The sequence below is a fragment of the Rhinichthys klamathensis genome, unplaced genomic scaffold (assembly GCF_029890125.1).
Source record: "Rhinichthys klamathensis goyatoka isolate OS25496 unplaced genomic scaffold, OSU_Roscu_1.1 h1tg000262l_1, whole genome shotgun sequence".
NCBI classification, from domain to species: Eukaryota; Metazoa; Chordata; class Actinopteri; order Cypriniformes; family Leuciscidae; genus Rhinichthys; species Rhinichthys klamathensis.
Genome location: NW_026606783.1, coordinates 3,152,235 through 3,172,687, shown reverse-complemented (window position 1 = coordinate 3,172,687; position 20,453 = coordinate 3,152,235). Strand labels below are relative to the sequence as shown.

Genomic DNA, 20,453 nt, shown 5'->3' with positions numbered 1-20,453 from the left:
CAAACCATAAATTATAAGACGAAAAAGATCAAACTGACCGTCCAAATGTGAAAAACAGCACTAATTGGGACTGCTAAGTTAAACTAGATACAAATTCAGGACAAATCCATGAAAAACTCAATGAAAACGAGTAGTTTAAAATTAGTATTTTATGCTAAAGATCAAGGTAATACGTAATATAAATAATTAATGAGTAATTAGTGTCAGCTTCAGTATGTCTGGAAATACTTAAAGAACAGAAAGACTTGTTCAATTCAGCCCATTTTGTCTTTCATCCCTGTGGACTCATTTAGCAAACAAGCCTGGACTGTCCTCTCCCCTGATACATTCACGTTAATTGTTGCTGATAACAAAGAGGTACAACAAAGATGCTTTCAAACACGGAGGGATCATGACGGGCCCACATTTTTACATTTTTTATTAAAAAACAAAAGTGTAAATCCACACTTTTCACTTATTGTGCATATTCATTTGGGCCTGAATTTTCTCTGACAGTCCTGGGTCACTGAAATGATCTGGGGGGAAAAAAAGAGAATGAGAGATATATGCTGGCCTTAATTTAAGAGTATAATTTAACATAATAGTGCACATAATAATCAATTAATAGTTATTACAATTATTTATTATTATAAAAAAACTCAAATAAGAAGTATTATGTATTTGATAACATTAGCTCAAATTACATTTTTTTGTTGAGCTCAACAATTTTTCTTTTCAGAACAATAAATTATTCTATGTGAGAGACAAGACTATTTACATACTAAAAAAAAATCGAATACATAAAACAAAAACACATTCTGAATGTTATCAGAAGATTATATCCTACAAAGTTATTTTCAAGAAGTTGTGCAAATGTGTCGGATAACACATTAGGTTGTATTATATGTGACAGTTGCTGCCTTATAAAATAATACCTGCTGCAAATTCACGAATATCCGTAGGCCTTTTCAGAAACACATTCCTGTTAGAGAGAGGGAGAGAGAGAGAGAGAGAGAGAGAGAGAGAGAGAGAGAGAGAGAGAGAGAGAGAGAGAGAGAGAGAGAGAGAGAGAGAGAGAGAGAGAGAGAGAGAGAGAGAGAGAGAGAGAGAGAGAGAGAGAGAGAATATAACAAAATGTGCTGTATCATGATCTTGATGAACAAAGCAAAAACACCGTAGTACGGAGCCCGGGAAGTCACCTGTGGGGGAAAAAAAAAACAATCCGAGGCGACGGTTTTGCAATCCGTCCCCTCAGTTTATAAACTGTACTCACGAATTCTTAAACTGTTCTGTTGATCCATGTAATTGTGTGTTCTCTAATTGACTGTGATCATGACGTGGGCGGAGTAACATGCACAGGTGTGCAATCATTAATAAAGTAGCCGCCGCTCTATTGTGAGGGTGTGCAGGCAAAACGCCAGATCATGTCTGAGTTGTAAGTTCTTCCTTCGTCATGTTACCGGTTACCTAGCTCTAACTGAGATGGCAGCGCCAACAGGTTATGGGCCCAGTAAAGAGTATGGGATCCGATGGAGTCGTTTATATTTCGACGGAGAGGAAAAGAATTACGAACTGTGGGAAACGAAGTTCCTGGCACAGTTGCGTCTTCTGGGTTTGAAATCCACCATATTGGGTGAAGCCTCTGCCGTGGGCGATGAGGACGAGGAGGTGGAAGACAGTAAGAACGAAGAGGCATATGCAGTGCTGATCCAATTATTAGATGACAAGAGTTTGTCGCTTGTGATGAGAGAGGCTGCTGATGACGGCAAGAAGGCGTTACAGATTTTGAGAGATCACTACGCTGGAAAGGGGAAGCCACGTGTGATAAGTTTGTATACGGAGTTGACATCTCTTCAGAAAGGTGAAAATGAAACTGTTACGGACTATATTATTCGTGCGGAGACCGCAATCACAGCATTACGGAATGCGGGAGAGACTTTGAGCGATGATTTATTGACTGCCATGATTCTAAAGGGTTTACCCGATACTTTCAAACCATTCTCTATTTTTATTACGCAGAGTGATGAAAAACTAACATTTGCCGACTTTAAAGCTAAACTGAGAAGCTATGAAAGCACTGAGAAGTTTGGGCCTGCAAGTTCGGTAGTGGATAGCGTAATGAAAATTAAAGGAAGAGACAATTGGAGTATGAGACTCACCTGTTACAACTGTGGACAGAAAGGCCACAAAGCCGCGGAGTGCACGGTGGTTGCTGAGGATCGCGGGGAACGGAGACAATGGTGTAGTTTCTGTAAAAGCACCTCACACAGGGACGTGCACTGTCGTCGAAGAAAGCGGGATAAAGTGAAGCAAATGATGGATGAAGAGGAGGACCACACATTTATGTTTATGGTGGAGCAGGTGAATAAAGTCCCGATTGGTGGAGTGGAAATGAAAGGTCTCATGGTGGATTCTGGAGCTACTAAACACATTGTTACGGACATTGAGAAGTTCGTGGATTTCGACTCAAGTTTCAAGCCTCAGAGCCACATTCTGGAGTTGGCTGATGGAGAACGGGCCAGTGGTATCGCGTTGAAGAAAGGTACTGCAAAATTGCGTTTGAGAAATAACAAAGGCCGCATTGTGGACATGATGTTGACTGAGGCACTTTATGTGCCATCATTTTCTCAAGACATTTTTTCCGTCAAAGCGGCAATTGCACACGGAGCGACAGTAATCTTCAAAGAGGGACAGAACCGACTCATTCACAAAAATGGTACAACTTTTGATATTCATATGTGTGACAGATTGTTTTACTTGAGTACTATAGACAATGAGATTGATGAGTGTAATGCGTGCTACGACATTCAGACATGGCATGAAATACTGGGTCACTGTAATTATGACGATGTCTTAAAGTTGGAGAGTGTTACAGATGGGATGAAAATTAGAGGTAAAATAGACAGATCCAATTTGAAATGTGAAGTGTGCCTACAAGGCAAATTTGCTCAGAACAGAAATAGAGATCTAGATGAGAAAGCAGAAGAGGTATTTGCACTTGTTCATGCAGATCTGGCTGGTCCTATAGAACCAGCAGGAAAAGATGGTTTTAGATTTGCCTTAGCATTCACTGATGACTATTCAGGAGCTGTGTTTACCTATTTTTTGAAGAGCAAGAGTGACACTGCCATAGCAACCGAGAAATTCATTGCTGATGTTGCACCGTATGGTAAAATTAAATGTGTAAGATCAGATAATGGAACCGAGTTTACATCTAATGTATTTCAGACATTGCTCAGCAAAAATGCTATAAGACATGAAACCTCAGCTCCTTACTCACCCCATCAAAATGGGACAGCTGAAAGAGCTTGGAGAACTTTGTTTGAAATGGCAAGATGCATGTTGATTGAGAGTAATTTACCAAAGGAGTTGTGGACATATGCGGTACAGACAGCAGCTATAATTAGAAATAGATGTTATAATAGCCGTCTGGGACAAACTCCATACTATCTGGTAACTGGAAAGAAGCCTGATCTATCCAAAATGAGAGTGTTTGGTTTAGAGTGTTATGCATATAAGTATGACAAGAAAAAGTTGGATGCAAGATGTGAGAAGGCCATATTCGTTGGTTATGACAAGAATAGCCCTGCTTATCTTGTTTTCTATCCAGACACAGGGAGAGTACTCAAAAGTAGACTGGTGAAGTTTGTCACAAAAAGTACAAATGAAAGAGATACTCAGACAGAGGAGCATGAGGAGGAGATCCTAGTACCAAAACTAGATAAGACCAAAATAATTCCACAAGAAATGAAAGTTAAGGATGAAGTCAGTACACAGGGTGAAAAAGAGAATGATCTCAGTACTAGATATCCAAAAAGAGAAAGAAGACCCCCTCAGCACCTTGCAGACTATGATTATGAGGTTAAAGATGATGCAGATCAGCCATTGACTATAGATTATTGTTATCGTATTGCATGTGATGTACCTCAGACACTGAAGGAAGCCTTAGGCTCTTTAAAATCAGAGCAGTGGGTTGAGGCTATGAAGGATGAGATCAATTCTCTAAAAGAGAATAATACGTTCACATTAACAACACTACCAGAAGGTAAACGGGCAGTAGGAGGAAGATGGGTTTATGCTGTAAAGGAAAATCCTGATGGGGAATTGTATAAGGCCAGGTATGTGGCAAAGGGTTATAGTCAAGTGGCAGGTATTGACTATAATGAGACCTTTTCACCTACTGCCGATATGACTTCAGTACGTGTTTTAATGCAGCTTGCAGCACAGTATGAGTTAGAGTTACATCAGATGGATGTTAAAACTGCATATTTGCATGCTCCTATAGATTGTGAAATTTATATGAAGCAACCTGAAGGATTTGAAGTTAAGTCCAGAACAGGAGAAGAATTGGTATGTAAGCTCAATAAATCACTGTATGGTCTGAAACAATCTGGACGCAATTGGAACAAGATGTTGAATGATTTTTTAATTGAAAATGATTTTGTTCAGAACTCAGCAGATCATTGTGTTTACAGTAAGCAAATTGATGAAGACAGAATCATACTGCACTGTAAAAAGTGAAACATTGGATTAACCTAATAAAATTGAAGTAACCATTCACAATAAAGATTTTACATTGGCCTAATGTTCAGAAACCATTCAGTTCAAACTAATTTTCTGCATTTCATGCAAACTCTTTTCTGAATTTGTTGTAAATCAATATTTTAAATTGGCTTAAATGGAAAAAAGAAGGTTTTTAACAGACTTGATTTCATGCAAACTCTTTTCTGAATTTGGTGTAAATCATTATTTTAAATTGGCTTAAATAAAAAAAAGTGTTTTTAGCAGACTTGATCTAAATTGAGTTTTCTTCAATCTGAAATATTCATTCCAAATAATACAAAAGGCTTCACAATTGGCATAACATCAATGAGTCAGATCAAACGTTCTTTTAAATATTTATTAAGTCTTGAATGAAAATCACTGTTTTTAAGATTAGACTCTTTTTTGGCAAAACAAACTTACACTTGTAATTCTTAGACAGTTCAAGTAATCAGTTCATTTCAAATTGAATTTCATATATAGCAGTATTAAAATGTGAATATATCATAAGAACAATAATAAGAAAAAAGAACAAATACCTAAAAACAATTGGTCTGGTTCTCTCAGAAATTTTTGTCAGAAGAAATAAATGTAAATCAAATACAAAACATAGATATTGCCACATTCAGTAAACAACAAACAACTACTGAACTACTATTACGATGTAGTTGAGACTGGGGTAAAGGCGTTTCTCCCATCCTGTGTGTGTGTTCATCAAAGTACTGAAATGGAGGCTGTCAGTCATTCATTGACAATGCAGCAGAGTGCAGAGGCGACATAGTTAATTTCAGTTCTTTTGGAAATTTGAGGTTTAGCACATGCAGTCCAAATAAAACTGTTACAGCAGCTGCAGTTGAGGGCACGTTACTGAGGACCTCTGTGCTCTCAATGCTCTCACTGATGAAGATGGCCATTGGTTGCTCCGGCTATCACCTGGCATATCCTGGCGAGACAATACATAGTAATGAATAAAGAGTGCTAACCAAACAGTTGATGGAGTATCTCAGAAAATTAAAATATCACATATAACCAATAAAAACAAGGATTTGTAATACAGAATGTATGCCTTAAGAAAAGCATTTTCATGTTCAGTCAGTAATTGGTTGGAACACTATTTTTTCCACGTCAGTAATTGTTTGGAACACTATTTGTGGAACCACTATGAGTGGTTGGTAGCACTGTTGCCGTCTTTTATTTTTTGGGTACAGATCTCGTAGCCTAGGCTGCCTACAGACGCGTTTTTTTTTTTTTTTTTTTGACGGCCTGCTTATGGGGCGTGCAGTTAGCGGATCATGAGGATGAATGATCATTTATGTTTGTGCCTGCAATCGCTGATACAACCTTTAAAACAACCTGGGCATTCAGCTGTGCCACATGCAGATTGCCTCCATACTGATGCAGCAATTCAAGCAAAAGGAGGCCAAAATACCAGGTATTTAGTGCATATACGTGAACATAGCTATAAGCTGCAATCAACAGAAGTAGCACAAATAATTGCGTGAAATATATATATATATAATGCATGAGTTACACTTTTTTGTAACTTTTTTTTCTCAAATTACTGAACTTAGACTACATTCTAATTTTTTGTATGTACTGTATGTACAGTATGGAAGTATGTGCGTGGATTGCTGAGCGATGTACGTACCTGAATTTTCTTGATGAGATGGTGAACAGATTCACCAAAGCAGATGAATAAACATTTAAGAACTGATTCCCTCCTTGTGTTGTCCACGACCTGAACAAAATGCATTCATTAAAATAACATGCTCCTTTTTTATCACATACAGTAGAAATACGGTTTGAAAAAGACAAAGTATAATGAAACATGATAAAAAATTTGACCATTCATCATGGAGCATTTTTTTTTATAATGCCATGCCTGCCTGACACATTTAGAACACATTTAGCCTAAAGGTGCAAAAAGCTCACAATGTTAGTGTTAGGGGCATCATGCTCAGTATAAATCACTGTCTTATAAACCATAAACAAGGTTCAAAGTAGCCCCACACTTCGTTGGTAGTATAATTAAGGTTCTAACATTTGAAACAAGGCATTGATAACTTTGTAAGTGTACATATAGTTTATTAAAAAGACTGTTTTTATTGAAACACAGTAAAGTTACCTTGACTTCTCCAATAATCATTTGCTCCTGCCCTGCAATCTGTATTGAACGCAAAAACAACTTACCCGTGTCAGTGAAGACTTGACAGACAACCAAAACTGCCCAAAACTAGGAACCATGCCAACCAAGCAGCAGCTTTCCTAAAATTCAAATCCAAACAGTCATTAATCCGTTTTAGTTTTGCAGTTTCAAAGTGTAAATTTATTTTCCTCACATTAATTTCCGCCTTCGCAAATTTAATACATAAAACATAACGTTATAAAATCTGCGTTCATATTGAAAGCCGGGGGAGAGGCAGTTAGCCTGACTTTAAACTCTGGGCGGGAAACGTTAACGTTAAGTTGTTAGCTAGCTAACTTAAACGTCACTCCCATATTGAGGTGATTCATTTAACGTTAGCAGCTAATTGTCGTTACTCAAAACTCAGTCATGAATACATCGTTTTTTTAACAACATTCATCATTTTTTCCTTTCATAATATCCATTCAATCGGTCTAACGGTATATAATCTTAAGTTCTTGGATTTCCCTGGAAAATCGTTAGCACCTAGCTGTAAAATGGCGCGTTAACGCTACTTACCACTATAATGTCAAAATGAATGTTATAATAACTTCTAATCTGCGTGTCTGTTCATTAAAATGATATGACGTTAATACTTTTCAAGTATTTAAATGCTGAATGGTACCCCCTTACCTGACAAACGTGTCCTGTTCGCTTCGCGTTGTTCAACAGATGACTCTCCGACTTCTGCGCTCGGTCTCTTCTAGAACCTTCTCTCGAGTTTTCACGTGTGCGCATGCGCAAACCATGCTTTATCTAATAAAAGTCGTTTGATCGAATGTATAATTTAAAATTCATTGTAATGTTATAATTTTATATTGTACCAATCTAAGAAAATAGACTGAAAGACACATACAAATCACAAAATGTAATTTTACTTAACAATCTAATAATTTTAGGCTATTGGAATGAAAAAAAAAAAATCAAACGAAAAACACCAATGTTTTACTTTTTACAGTGTGATTATTTGGGTTGATGATCTTATTATTGCAGCAAGTAATGATCAAATACTCAGAGATGTAAAGGAAATGTTGGGAATTAAATTCAAAGTAAAAGATCTGGGAAAACTTCGACATTTCTTAGGCATTGACTTTACGCCAGAACATGGTAAAGTAACAATGAATCAGGAAAGATACATTTTAAAGATTTTGGAGAGATTTGATATGACTCACTGCAAACCAAGATCAACCCCGTGTGAAATCAAAGTCAAATTTGACAATGAAGGTGAACCTGTTGACTTAACCCCTTAAGTGTCACGGGCCCACCGGTGGGCCCAAATCCTTTACATTTTTAAAACAGTAATATCCTATACTAAACCTAAACTAATCTTGACAAACTATATATCATTTGAAAGCTTACAATCTCTAGTTTCCATATTTGGTGATTGATTTTCAAAATAAATTACAGAGGAGCCGTAATTTATCAATTTGCAACAATAATATTTTCATACTCTTAGACCTTTATTTTGAAATAGTGATGAACATGAAAAATCATGAAAGAAGGGTAGAAATCTCAGTTTGTTTTCATGCCAAGAGTTCAAAAGATAGCATCCATTCAATTATTTAAAAAAAAAAGTCTGAATTTTTTTTTTTATATAAAGAAAAAAATTATATGATGTGGCAGGAAGCTAAAACGCACATGCGTGTTCTTTTTATGTTTCTTAGAGGTTGAAATCATATCAAAATCTGCCAAACTTCTCATATTACTTCTGAATAGGATGTCTACTTCATAAATTGTATGAAAATTGTGGAAATAATGGTTCATATCACTCAAAACACATATGGAAATGGAGGCGCCCTTATATGGGCAGTAATGGAGTCTGGTTGTCATCTAGTGAAAAAGTTTGGTACTGCGCCCAAACAAAATCTTACTGAAAGCTCATTTTTTGAGATATCAACCTAAAATTTGAAACACAACTTGTTCAGATTTTTGGCTTTGATTTTTTTGCAGTTTTAGAGTCGCCCAGGTTTTGAAAATATGTATTTTATATAAAATATGAATAATTTTTTTTTTTTACATTGTACATTTTCATAAACTCAAACTTCTATAACTTTTTTTCTGTTTCACTTTCTTAATTTATTTCACTTCTACAAAAATCTGCCAAATGTCTTCTTTAAAACAAGACCAATCTTACGTCTATATTCCAAAGCATTCTTGAATTACAACCATTTAAGTTAGAAATGTGCATTTTCATGTATATTCAAAAAAAGGGGGGTGACACTTAAAGGGTTAAAGAGGTATCGTGAAATGATTGGTAGTTTAATCTATATGATGACAAGTACACGTCCAGATTTAAGCTTCATTGTTAGTAAATTGTCACAATATCTAAGGGAACCAAAAGAACAACATTGGGTGGCTGCTAAACATGTTTTGAGGTATTTAAAAGGTACAGCAGACTTGGAATTATGTTATAAGAAAAGTGATGTAAATCTGAAACTTGTGGCTTATAGCGATGCAGACTGGGCAGCAGACTTAAATGACAGACGTAGTATTACTGGTTGTTGTTTCAGTTTATCTAAGAATGGGCCTGTGGTCTCTTGGAAGTCTAAGAAACAACAAACTGTTGCCTTATCCACATGTGAAGCAGAATACATGGCGTTATCAGCTACTACACAAGAAAGCTTGTATCTGACCAATCTAATCAATGGAATGGACAATGTTCTTGAATATGCACCAGTGACTATTTTTGGGGACAACCAGGGTGCTATTGCACTTTCAAAGAATCCAGTGTGCCGTCAAAGATGTAAGCATATTGACATACGGTTTCACTTTGTTCGATCTGTACTGAATGATGGCCAGATAATTCTTTATTATTGTCCTACAGCTGATATGGTGGCAGACATTTTAACAAAATCTGTGTCTAAAGCTAAAATGGATAAATTTATGTGTTTTTTGTTTGGAATGTAAATGAATTGATGTACAGAGATGTATGTATGTATGTGTATGACGCATTGTGTTATATTCTGTCAATTTAGGAACAAATGGGGGTGTTGATCCATGTAATTGTGTGTTCTCTAATTGACTGTGATCATGACGTGGGCGGAGTAACATGCACAGGTGTGCAATCATTAATAAAGTAGCCGCCGCTCTATTGTGAGGGTGTGCAGGCAAAACGCCAGATCATGTCTGAGTTGTAAGTTCTTCCTTCGTCATGTTACCGGTTACCTAGCTCTAACTGAGATGGCAGCGCCAACATGTTCCCTCGGTTTAACAATTCGTGCCCACGGATTAATAAACCGTACCCACGAGTTCCTAATCCGTGCTCTCAGATTTGTAAACCGTGCCCTCAGTTTTTGCAATCTGTACCCACAAATTCATAAACCGTGCCCACGCTTTCGCAATCCGTACTCGCGGGTTTGTAATCCGTACTCACGGGTTTGTAATCCGTACTCACGGGTTTGTGGCTCGTCCCCCAGAGTGTGCCGCGTGATTCAACCAGGCCTCCTGTTTAGATGCGGGATGCATTGCATTGTTTTTAAACCCCTTTTTTTTAAATGGATAATTTCTTGCATTTTCTAAAAAAAAAACTACATTTAGGCTACTTTTATCTTTAAAGTCCATTTTTTTAGAGGAAAAAGCTCAGTAGGCCTATAGTACCTAAGCGAAAATAATAATGATAATAATAATAATAACACAGTTCAAAAACTGTAAAAGATTTGGTTATAAGCTATAAATTATTTTATGTTAGGCTAAACATATTACTGTCTTCGGTGAACTCATTCATAGTAATAAACGCAAATAATAATTAGCTATCAAAATCCATTTAGGCTACATAGGCCTATTTAGAAGACGCTTTTATCCCAAAAAAAAAAAAAAAAAGAACAAAGCAATTCGTCAAATGTCAGTCTTAGACAATAATAATGGGCTAAGATTATAACAAACAAACACAGGTTTTTAACGCATATCCAAGTGTTTGTGTGGAGCGCGCACTGAGCCGCGGCCGCAAACGCTTGCATATGATGTTCCTATCAACAGTGGAACAATTTAAAATAATCTAGCATTTCTGGTCATACAGAAAAAAATACATTATACATAATACATTATTTGCAACTACTTTTATTTGTGTAAACTCACAATAACAAGAAAACGTTGTGTATTTGTAAAATAAAATAAAACAATCAGGCGCGCTTTCATGATCTCCGGAGCGCGTCTCATAAATGAACTGAAACAAAAGCCTATATAAAGCTTGAAATGTCCACTTTTAAACGAACAAATTCGAATCGAAAGCAAATACCGTCTGATTACACAATCCGAAAGCTGCATTTCTCTAAAGGTGCATCCTTTACAGCGGAGATGGAGATATGTTTAGCCCGTCACTAGAAAACTGTTCATTTAAACAATAAAAATCCATCGTTATTTTTCAGAAACATTTATTATGATTAGCCTATAAATCACCTATAAATCATCTCTCTTTATGGTTCCAGAGACATGCTCTTCTCATTTAGCACTGCGGGCAAAATATAGTTTTTAGAAAGTAAAATCTATTTTTTTTTTTCATATTAATTTGCGAAAATTTTAAATGTTTAATAAAGGCAAAAAGTCAATGGCATTTATTTTTTGTGCACAAACACTTGGATATGCGTCAAAATCTTGTGTTTATTTGTGATAATCTCAGCCCTGTATTATTGTCTAACCTGTATTATGACTGACATTTGACGAATTGCTTTGTTTCTTTTTTTGATAAAAGCGTCTTATATCTAAATATGTAGCCTAAATGTAATAATAATAGCCTAATTATTATTATTAGGCCTATTATTTGCGTTTATAACTTTAAATGAGTTCACTTAAGACAGGAATATGTTAATCATAAAACAATTTATGAATGTTTTATTTTTATAGGCCTATAACTTTGTGTTTGTGTTATATATATATATATATAATTTTTTTTTTTGTATGTGAAGTCCTTTTAAAAACAATGCATCCCGCATCTAAACAGGAGGCCTGGTTGAATCACGCGGCACACTCTGGGGGACGAGCCACAAACCCGTGAGTACGGATAACAAACCCGTGAGTACGGATTGCGAAAGCGTGGGCACGGTTTATGAATTTGTGGGTACAGATTGCAAAAACTGAAGGCACGGTTTACAAATCTGAGAGCACGGATTGGGAACTCGAGGGTACGGTTTATTAATCCGTGGGCACGAATTGTTAAACCGAGGGAACAGTTTAAGAATTCGTGAGTACAGTTTATAAACTGAGGGGACGGATTGCAAAACCGTCGCCTCGGATTGTTTTTTTTTTTCCCACAGGTGACTTCCCGGGCTCCGTACTACGGCCTACCGCGAGGGGTGAATATAACAAAATGTGCTGTATCATGATCTTGATGAACAAAGCAAAAACACTATAGCCTACCTTAAGAAGTCACTCAGTAACATTTCCACCTCTGGATGAGATCTTAAATATTTTTCATTGGCTATCCTCGTCTTGATCTGGAGTAAGACATGTTAAATCACTTACACTTAGTTATTTGATTTCGAAACATTCGCTAACAGAAATAAATCATATTTCCCATACAGCTTATTAATAAATCATATAGCCAGAGTACTCATGTAGCTAGCTATTTTCACGTATTCACGCATTCACGTACCAATACAATTTGCAGACTCGTCGTAAACAACTTTCAGCAGCCGAAAATGAAATACCTTGAAGTGATGCAGTTTCTCCTGCTGCTCGGGGCTTAAAGCGCCGACATCGAGTTTCTCCAGAGCGTTTCTCTTCGCCATGACAGCGTAGCTTCTGCGCTGTGTTGAAGCACCTGATGTTGACTTGTGTCACGAATTCTGTTGCTAAGGAACACACTTCCACACTTTCATTCATTTTAGGTGCGTTCCAATCGACCGTAAGTGGACTGCGAAGTGGACTTCACAGGGTATTTCGCCATCTTAAGTGAGATTCCAATCCGAACGAACATGTTCAGTTCAAAGGGCACTGCAAACAGGGAACATCGATACATCACTTCACAGGAAGTGGAGAGCGAAAATCAACCAACTGTCATTGTGCACCGCATCATCAGTCGGAACCATAAAGGTCGGAACTAACCATAGAGCAGAGCCGTTGGAAGAGATTTTAAATTTTAAATTCTAACGGCCCTGAGTCCACTTCAACTGTGATGTACCGTGTTCAGGGATAGGGAGCAGTGAACACTGCGTAGGGACCCTGTCGAATGGAACGCACCTTTTAATTCTAATCTAATTTGAATAAGATATGCATTTAAATAGTAGCCTACTGAATGACTAGATTATGTATTCCACCTTTGTTTACCTTGTAGCTTTACTACATGCGCACAAACAAACAAGAATTGATTGTTTAATAAACTTGATAAACAATTCATCGAGAGACTCGCACTGTGTCGTTTTTCAGGGTAACGTTACTGGCATTACTCATTTAAATGAGCAGGCTACTGACAACGCGTCATGGAAACAAACAATAAAAAGTGTTGACTTGACAAAGCTAAACTTTGATGCTCAATTGATCTCTTCAGCTCACAAACTGAGACAGATATAATGCCGTTGCCCACTGGTAAGTGATATTTTATTAGTTACATGATGCTACACAATGCTATATTATTTAGCTAGTCTTTTGTAACCATTTCTAAATCGTTCTCCTGTTCATGTAACGTTAGGCAAAGTCGTTTGGTTATAGCTAACATGCAGTTAACTACATTCATTCTAACGGCGGATTTGTCTTCTTTTTTTTCTTTTTTGCTGAGTCCTGTTATAGTGTTATTGTCAATTCAAAGAAATGTTCTTGAATCTTGAAAGCACTCTCTCTCTCTCTCTCTCTCTCTCTCTCTCTCTCTCTCTCTCTCTCTCTCTCTCTCTCTCTCTCTCTCTCTCTCTCTCTCTCTCTCTCTCTCTCTCTCTCTCACACACACACACACACACACACACACACACACACACACACACACACACACACACACACACACACACACACACACACACACACAAATCCAAGCGCAATAGTTTGGCCCGACAGATTCAGAGACTTGAGCAAGAACCATTAGCAAAGTTTAATGGCAGTTTCAGAATAACCCAAGACACCGAGTAAATAATAGCTAACGTTACAGAAAAAGACAACAGTAACAAAGTAACAAATACGACGGTGGAAAAAGATTGCCCAGAACTACAGTAAGAGTGACCTCTTGTTGTGAATATTCCACACGTAACACAAACTGAAGAGGCAGGGAACTATTGTTTCCCATTCTGGGAGGAAATACAAACTTAAAACATTTATATTAGCCTTCACTATATAATATAATAATACATTTTTAATTACTCTCTCTAAAAAGTATTGCATTACTTTATTACTTTCTAAATTCCATGCCAACATTGAGTTGAACAATACAAGGATAGACATGAAACTACTCTTTTAAATCTAGAACTGACTTAAGTATTTAAACAGAGAAGTTTACTTTAAAAACACACATTTTATAAGATAAGTTAAAATTGTATGTTAAATCCACTATTGTGTTACAGTATGCAATTACATCAGAAGTAACTAGCCTAATTAAATTACAGAAAATTATGAGTAATTTCACACTTTAATTTTTAAGGGAAAAGTAATTAAATTACAGTAATTAATTACTTAGTAATGCATTACACCCAACACTGCATGGAACCATGTCAATGAAAAATCTCCTCCAATAATGGGACGTGCAAACACAGATGTGATACAAACGTGTTGAAAGCTCTAAAGACCATTGCTGTTGATAATATACAAACAACACTGGTCTATATATAATATAATATACTATAATATAAAAACTAATATAATATGATATAATATAATATACTATAATATAAAAACTAATATAATATGATATAATATAATATAAAGCCTAATATGATATAATATAATAATATAGAGTTTATTACATGTTAATATGATAATGTGTTATTATGACTCCACGTCATGTGCTGTTGTTTGTTGGGCAGGTACAGATGCCTCCCTCAACCAGGCTGGTTTTGTTCATCAGCTGGGGCTCTAGTAGGAGCATACTTTGCACTGCTAGAAATTGAAACAAGGTAATTTAGTTGTGTTTAGTTAATAAACGGATATCTTATAGTAAGTAGTTATTTAGGTTTTTTTATGCATTAATGTGTTAAATGGACCTACCTGTTTGTCCTGCAGATGGAGAATGCCAAAATGACAAAGCTTATGACAAATGTGGCAGCAACAGCAATGGCACAATCTATAAAGAAGAAAAAAACAAAATCACCAAAATATCAAATGTATACAACACTGCAGGTTTCATGACACTTGCTTTAAGATAAACGCTTTATGAAACTACTCGGTTACTATCGTAACCTCAGTTCCCTGAGAGAGGGAACGAGTATTGCGTAGCTATACGCAGTGGGGAAACTCCTTTTCCTCGATTTACTGAAACCTATATGTAAAACGCATTTGCAGCTGCACAGCTAGCACACTGAGCGTCTGGCACGCTCATAGGCTGTGCTGCCGCAACTGCACAACCAATGGCGCGGGCGACTCTGACATACAGCCAATGAGCTAGCTCAACGTCAGAGCCCGTCAAGGGGGTGTGGTTTAGCCTATAAAAGACCCCCGAATTCGCCATTATAGCAGGTTTATACGACTGAAGCGACAACTTCACCCGTTACTAAGTGCGGCCGGCTACGCAATACTCGTTCCCTCTCTCAGGGAACCGAGGTTACGATAGTAACCGAGTAGTTCCCTTTCGAACGGTCACTTCGTATTGCGTAGCTATACGCAGTGGGGACGCCCTGTAAAACGCCGCACCCTTAGTAACTGGTTGCACTGCAACTCAGGCCCCCTGAGCTAACAGAACAAGCCAGAACCCAATATAAGAATATATATATATAACAGACCAGACACTGTCAGGCCTGAATAATATATAAGAGTCAGTAACAACCAACAGAATATACTAACAAACCCCGACACTGTCAGGATTATTAGTACAATTCATAACCAGCCTAAGCGGGTTTTATATATGTATGTATGTGATTATGCACAGTAATTTTTTGTAGACAAGACCAGACAGCATCGAGTCTTAATCATACTGAAAGAACCTTCGCCTGCAGGGAAGGCACCTCCATATTATAGAACTTCATAAATGTGGAAGGCGAGGACCAGCCGGCCGCCTCACAAATATCTTGAATGGGAAACCCAGATGACCAAGCCCATGACGAGGCCATGCCTCTAGTCGAATGGGCCCTGACACCTATAGGGCAAACCTGACCCACTGAAGTATAAGCCATAGAAATGGCATCCACTATCCATCTAGACAGTCTTTGTTTGGTAACTGGACCACCCTTAGATCGGCCACCAAAGCAGACAAACAGCTGTTCTGACTGTCTAAAAGACGCAGAACGCTCCAGATAAGCCCCTTTTCCACCGAAGCATTTTGAGAGCCGGTTCGGAGCCGGTGCCTACTCGCGAACCAGTTCTTTGTGTTTCGACAGCCAAAGAACCAGTTCTCGGCCAGGGGAACTGGTTCCAAAGCGGCACCAACTCTTTGCTGGACTAGAACCGTTCTTTTACCACGTCATGCTTACGTCGGGGGCTGGGGGCGGGGTTATTGTGACCAACAACACAACGGGATGGGAAAGGTTGTGACCGCCATTGCTAAAAACACAGCGCTAGTAAAGATAGTAACAACGATTGAAGAATGGATTCTAAAGCGAAACAGTGGTCGGTGGAGGAGACAAACTGTTTGTTAGCGATATGGTCTTCGGCAGAGGTACAGCAAAAAATAGAAGGTGCTTCGAGAACAAAACATGTGTTCGAGGAGATCCAGAGGGAGATGGCTGCAGCAGGATTTAACAGAACCATAGAGCAGATCAATAACAAGTTAAAAAAACTAAAAAAGGATTACAGGGACCAAAAGAAGGAATTGGGCCGAAGTGGTAATGGACGGCCACGCAGTAGAAATACCCATTTTGAGGTTTTGGACTCGGTCCTCGGCGACAGACCGGCGTGCCAGGTCACCGGCGCATTAAATTCAACAACTGTTATGCTAGAGTCTATGGTGGTGGATGAGACGCTGCTGCAGGGTATTGCCAACAACGTTACTGATTCTGGTAAGTTTAACTTTTCTAATGTTTCACCTTGTTGCAAACCAACTATACATTTCTTAGCTGTTTCGTTTGCAATGCTACTTATTAGTAGCGGTGCTTGCTTGAGTCAGCTAGCTAGCATGCTATTGCTAACAATAGCTAACGCAGACACTGAATAGGGTGCAATGGAAACTTTTGTGATTGAAACACTGTCTTATTTTTGTTGTTTATAGAGTTGTTGGCCATTGATGATTGTGAACCTGACCGGGAGCTACCGCTACCACTCCACTGCAGCTCACCAGTACCGTCTTGCAGCTCAGCAGCTGAAACCTCCTCATCTTCCTCTTCCAGTCGGTCAACCAGAAAGGGTAAGGATTGTTGTTATGAGTATCAACAAACTGAAATATATCAGTCTTCATTAAATAATTCACTGCAGATCTGTTGTATTTGATTAGATAGCATAAAGTGCTCAATAGTGTGTACTAGTGTACAGATATGATAGTAGATATACATTATAAGGTGTATCAGTGTAGTATTATATCATATAATATTATTTTTTTAATGTTGCATTGACTCTTGTGTCAGATTCTTTACAATTGCTAAATACACAAAGATCTGTGTTAATTTTTATGTTTTTTTTTGGTGCACAGGCAAAAGGAAACGAGACATGAATGGGGAGCTGCTGGAATATTTTGAGAGGTCTGATGAAAGGTTCCTGCAGCACTGCAAGGACATGAATGATACCTTGCTGAGGAAATTGGATGCAGACTCAAGTGCAATGCTTGGACTAATGGAGCGTATGGTCACAGTGATGGAGAGGCAACCCCACTGAATCAGAAAGAAACAATCTTGCACACTTTGCACTGCACACACTTTAATATTTTGTGATTTTTTTGTACTTGTTTTTAAATAAACGTTTTATAAAGAAACATGTCTGCTGTGGTATGCTTAATCAAGAGAGAAACAAATGCAAGTAATCAAGGTGTACGAATTTTTATTTATTTACATTTGTGCTGAAATTGTGTATTTTATTTACACACTGCTGCATTTCAGGAAACCAGAAAGAGATAACTCAGCAAGTAAACATAAAAATGTAACATCTGGTGTTATGGCAGTTTAATTATTTAACAAAAAAACACAGGTAGAATTGCAATGTATGGCAGTGGTAAGGGAAAAAAAATCAGTCATTCCCTGTACAAAAGTACTGTATTAACGCAGCTCTGATGTCAGCCCCTTCTTGATTACCATGTTCAGGTACCGCCTGGACAGGAGGCTGAATGTTTATAGGCCTGTCTTGATGCTCCTCTGTAAAGTTATCCCCATGTTCCTCACAAATGTTGTGAAGCACACAGCAGGCGAGTGTCATTTGCTTGCTCAGCTCCAGCTTGCAGTCATTTCTTTTTAGGAGGCACCTCCATCGACCTTTTAGTCTCCCAAAACACATCTCCACAACTGACCGTGCACTGCTCAGCCGGTAATTGTAGGTCCGTTGTTCATGTGTCAGTCTGCCAGTGTCTGAAAAGGGCTTCATGAGCCAGTTCTGCATGGGGTAAGCTGGGTCACCAATTAAATAATATCCAACATCACACCCAGAGATGTTCATTTTATTTTGGCCTAATAACTCCCCGTCATTTAGGACTTCCCACAAATTTGACTGTCTCAGTACTCTTGCGTCGTGAACACTACCTGGATAGCCAACGCATACATCCCAGAAAAGACCTTTGCCATCAACCACTGCTTGGAGAATAATTGAATGCCATCCTTTCCGGTTGTAATAGTCTCTAGGGTACTCCTCTGGTGCAATTATAGGGATGTGACTTCCATCTATTGCTCCAACACACTGTGGTACTCTCCAACGATTCTGGAAGAATGTGGCCAGTTCTACAAGCTTGTCAGCGTCAGGAAATGAAATGTGCATAGGAAGCAGCACCCTGTTGACTGCGTAGCAAAAGTCCTGAACACAGTTAAACACAGTGCTGAGGCCTACCCCAAAAAGATGGCTTATGGTCCTGTATTCGCTGCCGGTGGCCAGTTTCCAGATGGCAATTGCCACTCGCTTTCGGATTGTGACACACATACGGTAATTTGTGTTTTTTCTCCCCATGTCAGGCCTGAGTCGACCACAGATGTACTCAAATGACTCCCGGGACACTCGGAAATTATGCAAAAACTGTTGAGCGTTGAAATCCGGAACGATTGTGTCCCACCAGTGCTGAGATCGTGGGTGTGCCCAGACAACAGGCGGTCTCCGTCTTGCGATGTGCCGCAATACTAACGTTGCCTGTAAAGATAAAAATCGGTTCACCATTATTTTTTTGTGTTTATTTCCAATGTAATCTATAGTTAGTCTGCGCTACCGGTACATACTGTAGCTAACGTTAGCATTAGAGCTAGCGGCCTGGCATTTGCATCCAACAAGAGCTAACATCAATAATAATAAGAACCGAAACAAGTTATATAATTACCCTTCTTCTCGAACGTAACCTCCGTCTACAGTTATCCAGACGAGCAGCACAAATGTGTTCTATACGTCTTCTTCTGACCCCAATATAAGATCGCAAAGCCAGGAGAAACATTTGCAGAAATCCGATGTAGTCCGCCATTGTAACTGTTATGCTTGGAGTTGGCGCAAGCGTTTCTGGGAAGGCTAAGACGTATGGCGACGTACACAGTGACGTAATGACGTCGTTCGCTGGGCTCTTTAGTCAGTGGAAAAACAAACAGGTTCTGAGAAGGTTCGCAAGTTGAACCAACTTCGAACCAACTTTGAACCAGCACCAGTTCCGAACCAGTTCTTTTTTTGGTGGAAAAGGGGTAATAGACTCTCAGCGCCCTAACAGGGCAGAGAAGATTAACCTCCCCATCCTCGGCAGAAGGGGGAAGGGCTAATAGCGTGATAACTTGCGCTCTAAACGGCGTTGAGAGCACCTTGGGTACGTAACCATGCCTGGGTTTGAGAATGACTCTGGAGTCATCCGCTCCAAACTCCAAACATGCCGGACTCACAGAAAGGGCCTGCAGATCTCCCACTCGCTTGATAAATGCCAATGCCAACAGGAGAGCAGTCTTGAGCGAGAGTGGTTTTAGACCCACCGACCGGAGCGGTTCAAAAGGCGGCCCCTTCAGGGCCCTGAGGACCGTGGAGAGGTCCCAGGGAGGTACTGATGGGGGCCTGGAGGGGTTAATTCTCCTAGCGCCCTTCAGAAATCTTACTACCAGGTCATTTCTTCCCAGTGATTGACCAGCCACCAACGCATGATGCGCTGCGATGGCTGCCACATAAACTTTGAGCGTGGACGGGGTGCGGCCCGCGTCCAGTAGCTCCTGCAGGAAGGAGAGTACCACCGATACCTCACATGACTCTGGGTCAACTCGATTTTTCGAGCACCAGCTGGAAAAACCCGACCACTTCAAAGCATACAGACGCCTAGTAGACGGGGCCCTTGCTTCAGAGATAGTGCCTAAGACCTTGTCAGGAAGGCCCCCGGGTACCCGTTTAGGGGCCACACATGGAGGGCCCATAAATCGGGTCGGGGGTGCCATATCGTCCCTTTGGCCTGTGTGAGGAGGTCCCTCCTCATTGGAACGGGCCAGGGGACCGTGTCTGACAGCTGAACCAGCTCCGGAAACCATGGTCTGGATTTCCAGAGAGGAGCCACCAGAAGGACTGGGCATCCGCTCTCCCTGACCCGTTCGATGACTTGTGGGAC

General features: G+C 39.1%; 2 protein-coding genes across 2 annotated transcripts; one reads left to right on the top strand and one right to left on the bottom strand.

The window, feature by feature from the left end:
- Positions 1-424: 424 nt before the first annotated feature.
- Positions 425-12,466, bottom strand: LOC130101821 (RIIa domain-containing protein 1). The gene is made up of 4 exons (XM_056267675.1): positions 12,349-12,466; positions 12,059-12,135; positions 915-961; positions 425-515 (listed from the first exon to the last, which is right to left on the bottom strand). The coding sequence occupies exons 1-4, from the start codon at positions 12,427-12,429 to the stop codon at positions 451-453; spliced, it is 270 nt and encodes an 89-aa protein (XP_056123650.1). The 5' UTR covers positions 12,430-12,466; the 3' UTR covers positions 425-450.
- A 3,602-nt stretch (positions 12,467-16,068) lies between these two features.
- LOC130101820 (uncharacterized) lies at positions 16,069-17,690 on the top strand. Its single transcript, XM_056267674.1, has 3 exons — positions 16,069-16,767; positions 16,977-17,111; positions 17,394-17,690. Exons 1-3 carry the CDS (start codon positions 16,356-16,358, stop codon positions 17,573-17,575), a joined length of 729 nt encoding a protein of 242 aa, XP_056123649.1. The 5' UTR covers positions 16,069-16,355; the 3' UTR covers positions 17,576-17,690.
- Positions 17,691-20,453: the final 2,763 nt, after the last annotated feature.